The sequence below is a fragment of the Paroedura picta genome, chromosome 3 (genome assembly GCF_049243985.1).
Source record: "Paroedura picta isolate Pp20150507F chromosome 3, Ppicta_v3.0, whole genome shotgun sequence".
Classification (NCBI taxonomy): domain Eukaryota; kingdom Metazoa; phylum Chordata; class Lepidosauria; order Squamata; family Gekkonidae; genus Paroedura; species Paroedura picta.
Window position 1 is genome coordinate 41,903,887 of NC_135371.1, and position 7,988 is coordinate 41,911,874.

The following is a 7,988-nucleotide window of genomic DNA, read 5'->3' on the forward strand; positions in this document are numbered from 1 at the left end:
GAAAACTGGTTGAAAAACAATAAAGATATTTTGTCTAAGGAACAAAATGTTTTTCATTCTTATATTTTATTTTTTCGAAAAACCTTGCAGACATGGGCAACTAAAACAATGATTTACACTCAGGATGGAAGCTAAGAATTTGGGCCTCCAGAACTGACAATTCTATGCCTTAATAACTTGCTTGTATTTGAAATTACAGATCCATGAAGACAATTTAAGCTACAAGCCAATTAAGTCCAGACAATAATTTATCTAAAGCTTGCTGTGCTCACCTCATGCAGATCAAAATTCTGCACAATGAAGCACTACACGTTTAGGATGCAGGTTTTAATAAAACTGGGGAAATCCAAGGATTACAGAAAAATACCCCACCCCGCCCAATTCCTAAAACATAACAGTGACATCTCCATATGCATGGATACCATGGCAAGGGAGAATCTCAGAGAACATTTTGAACTGCCAAAGGTAATCCAAAATAGTGGGATAAAAGGCTGGGACCGGAGGCAAAGCTCCTGCAGTTTTCTGTCAGTCACTCTTTTCCTCTATGCCGGTTTAGAAGCATACATGTGTGCAGAGGAGTTAACAGCCAATCAGGAGCCCTGGAATGTTCGGGGAGCAAGATGGGAGGGGAGAGTAGAGGGAAAAACTGGTTGAGATGCCACTTCTACCCAGATAGGATTTGAGTTTCCAGAAAGGGAGACACTTTCTCAAAACATTGTGTTGTTTCAGAGGCTTATTTTTTGGGGGAAAAGAAAGCTAATATATATATTTTCTAGAAATTAAGCCCGCTGTAAAAGAAAGACAGTGGGAGCTAGAGAATGGGGAGGCAGACTGTAGGCAAAGAACGAAGAAGAGGAAAGGAGGTATGGGAGGTAGAAAGAAGGGCAAGGGGTGGTTGAAAGGATGGGTAGAAGGGAGAAAGAAAGTAAAGGAGAAAGACAGGAAGCAAGTGAGAGGGAGAGACAGGAAGGAGAGGGAGAAATAGAGCAAGTCAGGAAGTAAGAAGGAAGAAAGGAAGGCAGGCAGAGAGGTAGGTGAAATGGGAGGGGACAGGTGGTGTGTGAAGGCTGTGGGGGGGAATCACGGGGGGGGGCGAATCGGGAGGGGGAGGTGGAGAGGAAAAAAGGGGGTAGAGAGGAGTGTGTGCATGGGTTGTGGGGTGGGGGAAGGGGGAAGGGGTGGGAGAGCGCGGTCGGTGAGTGGCTGTGTGTGCGTATGCACACGTGTCTGTGGGGGCAGGGAAGTGGTGGCTGCACGATGGGGGGGCGGCCAGGGTTTTTTGTGTGTGTCTCTCTCTGTGGGGGTGGGGAAGTGGCGGCGGGGTGATCGCGGGGGGGGGTGGCCAGGGGGATTGTGCTGGTGAGTCCGTGTATGTGTCTCTGGGCGCCGGGAAGCAGCGGCAGCGCGATGGGTGGGCAGCCAGGGGGGTTTGTGTGTGTGTGTGTGTATCTGGGCGAGGGGAAGCCAGCGGAGGGGAGTCACCGTCGGGGAAGGTCACTTCTCCTTGTGTGCGGTGAGTCCCGGGCCGGGCAAGGCGAGGATGGGCCAAGCGGCTTGGCCCTGGGGTGACGCTCAGAGGGCTCCTGATTGGGCTCTCCGAGTTTTTATCCTGGACAGAGCCCGCCCTTTCTCCTCCCCCTTAGGGCTTACTCTTTTATTTATTCCGCTCTGCAGGAGCGGTTAAAGATTTAAAAAATGTCCATCCTGCTTTTCCCCAAGGACTCAGGGCAGCTCACAACATTTAATATAACAAAAGTGAAAACATTATAACCAATTTATGTTAAAAACAGGACCCCCCCCCCTGAGCCTTCTCTCTGATAAGAGAGTGGGGGGAACAAGGTGCAGATATTGTCTGTGTAGGAAGGCCAATGATATTTGGTAGGTCTCAACCATAGGTCTGGTGGAACTACTCTGTCTTACAGACCCTGCAGAACTGTTTTAAGTCCCGAATGGCTCTGATCTTGTTCAGGAGAGCATTCCATTAGGCTGGTGCCAGGGCAGAGGGCCCTGGCTTTGACTGAGGTCAATTTAGCTTATTTGGGGCTTGGGGATCTTGAGCAGGTGATGAGTGCTTGATCACAGATTTCTCTGCAGAAGGTGGTCCTGGAAAGAGGGTCTGATATTCCAGAGGAAGAGGTTAAAAAATTATCTTGGGAGACTTTGTCTCAAAGCCTTGCTTCTGGAGAAAGTTGGCTACGTAACTAGATTTGCTGGGAAGAGCTCATACTCTTACTCAGGACTTTTCCCTCAGGCTGGGGAAAAAACTAAAAGTTTACATCAAAATTTAGCTGCTAGGCTATTAATTGCTCTCTGCACTTGAGTGAGCACAGGTAATGCTGTGTGTATTCTACTCTTTGCTGAACATCCTTATTCTCCTATTCCAGGAAGTTAGTAAAAGTCATTGGTTTTCCTGTTTCTCTCATGTTTACTGTGAAGTCCCAGAGATGGCAAGACTTTTCTGAAAAATAAATGTAATGGACAGTGTCAAAACTAATCAAGCTGTGGTAAATTCCCTCAGAAGGACTAAAAAAACTCTACATTTAGAAACTATTTGGGATCTCTCTGTCTGGTGGAGGTTAGGATAGACTACACTGTAGAGACCTCATTTCATGCAACTTCTGTTCACATGTAGTTTTAAACCCTGACTTTCATGAGGAGAGGAGAAACTAGGGGCACTGTGAAGAGGGTGAAATAATGGAATAAGAGAGCTGTGGATTGGTTAACATACGTGCAATGGGCATCTAGGATGAAAGAAGAACTGAAAGACTCCCATGGAAAACTTAGAACAAACTGAATTTGAAGAGTTGATTATTCAGGATAAACAACACCTTTTAGGTAGAATATATAAACTTCTCACTTATGAGGCTGACAATGAACAAGTCAAAAGGTGTATGGTGAAATGGATGAAGAACTTTAATGAATCAATTACGATGAAAGTATGAAACATTTATAGTAACACTAACCAAATGTCAGGCACTTTGAGAAAATTGGTATAAATATTTTTAGATGGTATATAACATGGCGCAGAGTGGTAAGGCAGCAACATGCTGTCTGAAGCTGTCTGCCCATGAGGCTAGGAGTTCAATCCCAGCAGCCGGCTCAAGGTTGACTCAGCCTTCCACCCTTCCGAGGTCGGTAAAATGAGTACCCAGCTTGCTGGGAGGTAAACCTGTAATGACTGGGGAAGGCACTGGCAAACCACCCCGTATTGAGTCTGCCATGAAAACGCTAGAGGGCGTCACCACAAGGGTCAGACATGACCCGGTGCTTGCACAGGGCATACCTTTACCTTTTATATAACACCCAAAGCCATAATCAAAATGTCTAACCAAACTGACTGTAAATGTTGGAAATGTCACAAAATGGTTGGATCATTTTTCCACATGTGGTGGAATTGTAAAACAGTTAAAACATTTTGGATAAATGTACGTGATAAATTGCAAATCTTATTTAAATGTAAATTTTCACTTGAGTCTAAAATGTAAGTGTTTTTCCTGCAGGTCTCCCTAAAGATGGAGCAGAATTTTTCTTTCATGCAACAGCGGCAAGACTCATTATAGCATCCGGATGCTGCAGATGGACCTATGGTGCAAGAAACTCAGAGAACGAACTGCTATGGCAAAACTAACAAATAGGGTAAACAAAAGACCAGCTGAAGAATTTCAAAGAACAAACTGGAACAAATTATTAAAACGTTTGTAAAATCAGACTTTCTTGTTTCTTTCTCTGTTATGACTATAAGAAAAAAATATATTAGTAGAAGAGGAAAACTGGTGACAGGGGAGGATAATGGGTGAAAGGAAAGAAGCAGAGCCAGAAGGATGAGTGGGGAAGAAAGAACAGCCAAATGAAGGAGGCAGAGAGGGTGGTAGAAAGCAGGAGACAGAAAAGTAGATGTAGCCAGTGGGGGGAAAGTATAGGAAAGCAAAGCCAGTATAGGAACAATGGAAAACTCAGGGGTCTCCACTTATAATTACTTATTAGACTTAATGTCTCAGTAATCACCTTTAAGGCCATATGCGCTCTGGGCCCTATGTATGTGAGGGACCACCTCGCTGCCTATAACCTTAAAAGAGACTGGTGAGTCCATCAGACTGGTGATCCCTTGCCCCAAAGAAGCATGCCTGACCTCAACCAGGGCCAGAGTTTTCTTTGTCTTGACCCTCACCTGGTGGCATGAGCTCCCAGAAGAGATCAGGGCTCTGGCAAAGCTAGCACAGTTTCTCAGGGCCTGCAAAATAGAGTCCTTCCACCAGGCATTTAGTTGAAGTTCACCCAATCAACAGCACCTACTGGGCCCCCCAAGAACCCCTTTCTCTGGACCAAATCCTGAACAGACCAACCTTTGGGGTCATAGTTAACATGCTTAAAATTGTTACCACTAGTTATGGAATGTTTTGAAATCACTGTTATTACTGTTGTTTATTTGAAATTATTGAATTATACTGTACTTATCCTTATGTTCTATGTTAACTGTCCTCAGCCACAAGGGAGGGCAGTATATAAATATAATAAATGATTTTTTAAAATGTATTCATTTAATTAATTAATCCAAATGAACAACGTTAATGCTTGCCACAAGTTGCCCTCAGTTAAATGCAATTGAAGAATAATATTACAGACTATTGGGCCAAAGACTGGCGTATGTTGGTTACATATGCATCAACAGAAAAGATGTTTTATTTACTCCGCATATCTTGTGAGAGTAAGAGGACCTATACAAAAGTCACCAAACTGGCACCATTCCATGCCTCTTATCCACCTTTTCAGTGTGATTTCTCTGCCACTGCCTACATCATGCTCATCCAGCTTATTTAGGTCACAAACTGCATTAAATTAAGTTCCGAGTCTTTAACAACAATTAGGGCTTTTCCGCACATTGGGCATTATCGCATGATGCCTGCTGTATGGCAAAGCACGAGAAATAATCGTGACTCACCAGCACTCCATACCTCTTGAGCTGTTTCGAATGTTTCTGGGTGCTTTTTGTGCGTCTTGCACTCCTTACTCGCTGCCAGAAACGCAAGAACAGAGAGCAAGGCGCTTTAATCTTGTTGTGGTTTGGCCTGCCTACCAATGTCACCAACCAATCCCCACCTGGCATGGCTGATTGATGTAGTGCTTCTTTGTCTCCATACATGTCTTTTGCTGGTGACCTGCTGGTTGTCTGCTGGGAAATAGCGCTTTTTAGGTTGGTGAATCCACTTTTTGGGATTCACCAACTTGCGCTTTAAAATGGCAGACGTAGCGAGTAGTTTGCTGGACAGATGCAGGAGGTTGATGATGTCATGCGAGCGGCTGAAATATAGCGTCTTCAGATGGTAAGCATGATGCTAAATTTATGGATATGCAGAAAAGCCCTTAGTTCTGCACTTCACTTTAAAAATAAGAGTGGAAAACTATTTCAAATTCTTCGATACCAGACTATTTGGACCCTCAGAACTGAAAGTATAATAATGCTAGTCAAAATGTTCACAGACCACAAAGATATAGAAATTAATTTGAGATATCATGTCCCTGAAAGATGCCAAGAAGCCATGCTCTTAAAACTACAAGGAAAACAGATTTAGGTTAGTGTGGAAGACAGTTCACAACTCCGAATAGGAGATGAATAGTAGGATAACCTACTAACAGTGCAACTGTATGCAGAGTTACATCTTATCCTACTATGCATATGACTTAAATACGCTTAGAAGAATGTACCGTAACTGTACTTTGGACTGCTTTGTAAAAAAGGAAATGGATTCTTCATCTTTGGGCGTTAGGAAATAGCTGGATAAATTTTAGGCACCAAAAAGCAGGGTTTCTAGCAAGGGGTATTTGACATCAGAATGGGGTGATAGCATTGATTAGACCAACCTTCCCAACCTTATGACTCTGTTTTAACTACTATTTTTCAATTTCTTTGGTATGTGGAGTTAAGCCCCCAGACATATATAGTGATCTTAATCAAAGCAAGCCACAGATACTTCTCCTTATTTGCACCACACCTCCAAGCTTTCAGCAGAAGCTACACAATGGCACCAGCATCTACATATGATAAGTATGAGAAGAGTTGGTTCTCATATGCTGCTCTTCTCTATCTGAAGGAGACTCAAAGCAGCTTACAACCACCTTCCCTTTCATCTCCCCACAACAGACGCCCTGATATTACTGATCAGTTAGAACAGCTTTATCAGTGCTGTGGTGAGCCCAAGGTCACCCAGCTGGCTGCATGTGGAGGAGCAGGGAATCAAACGCAGCTCACCAGATGAGAGGTCCACGCTCCTAACCACACCGAGTTCACTTAACTGATGTGAGTTTTCAGGAAGTCTATCTGATTCAAATTAAATAATTTAAATTCTTTAATGTTAGCAAAAGAAGGCAAATACCTCAGGTACAAGCCTAGACCACATGAAACCACTGGGTTTGTCCAAGACTCATAACAAACATTTACCCCATCTAATTTGCAGCACAATAGCCTTGACAACTACAGATACACACAGAATATTTGGGGCCCCAGAAAATTATAAAAACATAGCATCCAAAACTTTCCACCAGACATTGATTGCACGTATCAGTAGCTGGTGGTCTCTGGATCAGACTCAGCCTATGGAAAGGTCATTATTGTCAGAGGGGTAGTACTGGCTTATGAAATTAGCAAGCAAAAAAGACCAAGTTGGAGTCAGCAACAGAAGGCAAAGTTGGAAAGAGACACATCTTTGATCTCTGGTTCATATAACAACCTGCAGGCACCCAATGAAGTTGATGGGTGGATTCAGGGCAGAACCCCCCCCCCACACACACACACACACAACAAAACAGAGAGTGGGAGAGAAGCACTTCTTCAAAACGCTTAACCAGCTTTTTTGGCACTAACACAAGATGTGCTGATGAATTCAAAGGAAAATGCAGACGCCAGTGATTAGACATAGTAGCTAAATGGCATCCCTATGATAAGCAATAGAGTCATAGAACTGGAAGGTCATCAAGTCCAACTCCTTGCACAATGCAGGAAACTCACAATTCCCTGCCCACCCACAGTGACCCCAATTTCATGCCCAGGTGATCCCTCCACCAAAAATCTCCAGAATCCAGCATGGCCTGGAGGAAATTCACCGACCATCCCAGTAGTCCGAATGCCATGTGCTGATGAGTCCAGCAGCATGGCCAGGGTTGGGTCCGCCCAGTGTTATGAACAGGATGCTGGACTAGATCCACCTGTGGGCTCTTGGGAGCAACCAAGGTGCATGGTGGTGGTGGGGGGGAAGCCTTGGCCTGGATCCCCCAGCAGGCAGAGTCGCTCTTACCTCCCGCGCGTTTTCCTGCCCGACCAGCCCGGCAGCTGCTGGCTTGGCGGCCCCGCTCTCGTCCAACCCCAGCCCCTTGACATGGCTGTGCGCGGCGATGCGCTGGGTCTTCGAGGTGCTTTTCACCTCCTCGATCTTCATCCCGGGAACCAGAAACCAGGACGGAGCCGCGAAACTCGGCGCACAACTTTCTCTCCCCCACACGCCACACGCGCAGCTAACGTGCAGCGCCCGCGCGCGTTACCAAGGCTCCCGGCGCTTTCCCATTAGCCTCGCCTCCTGCAGCCCCATTGGCTTCCGGCGAGAAATCCTCGCTCTCCTTTGGATACACACGCTGTCACTCAAAAAACACGTTTGAGGCCCCGCCACAGCAGTTCAGCTTGTGCTTCTCTGAACAGGCTCCGGCTCCACCCGCTTGCTATGGATCGAAAGTACCGAGGGATGCTGCGGGAAAAGCATATTAGGAGCTGGCTGCTGTGGGCTTTCCGGGCTGTGCTCTGTTGGTTTTAGTCCCTGGTGTTTCGCCAATAACTGGCCGGTATCTTCAGCAGCTCTCCCTGCCAAATTGCGGAGTGTGTGGACAGCTGTTGGACATTTTTTAAACTTTTTTTTTTGGGGGGGGGGAGTGGAACATCACATTCCTGTCTTATTTGGGAGTCTCCCAGGGGATGGACTGGAACAAGACCACTAAGCTACCAG

The 7,988-nt window shown here is 45.5% G+C and overlaps 1 protein-coding gene across 1 annotated transcript in view; it reads right to left on the bottom strand.

Moving 5' to 3' along the window:
* RUVBL1 (RuvB like AAA ATPase 1) overlaps positions 1 to 7,567 on the bottom strand; it is a 28,399-nt gene extending 20,832 nt beyond the window's left edge. Inside the window, exon 1 of the mRNA XM_077325409.1 lies at positions 7,290 to 7,567. Coding sequence (XP_077181524.1) covers positions 7,290 to 7,430 — 141 coding nt within the window. The 5' untranslated portion in view covers positions 7,431 to 7,567. The remainder of the gene's footprint in view (positions 1 to 7,289) is intronic.
* Between the last annotated feature and the right edge of the window lie 421 nt (positions 7,568 to 7,988).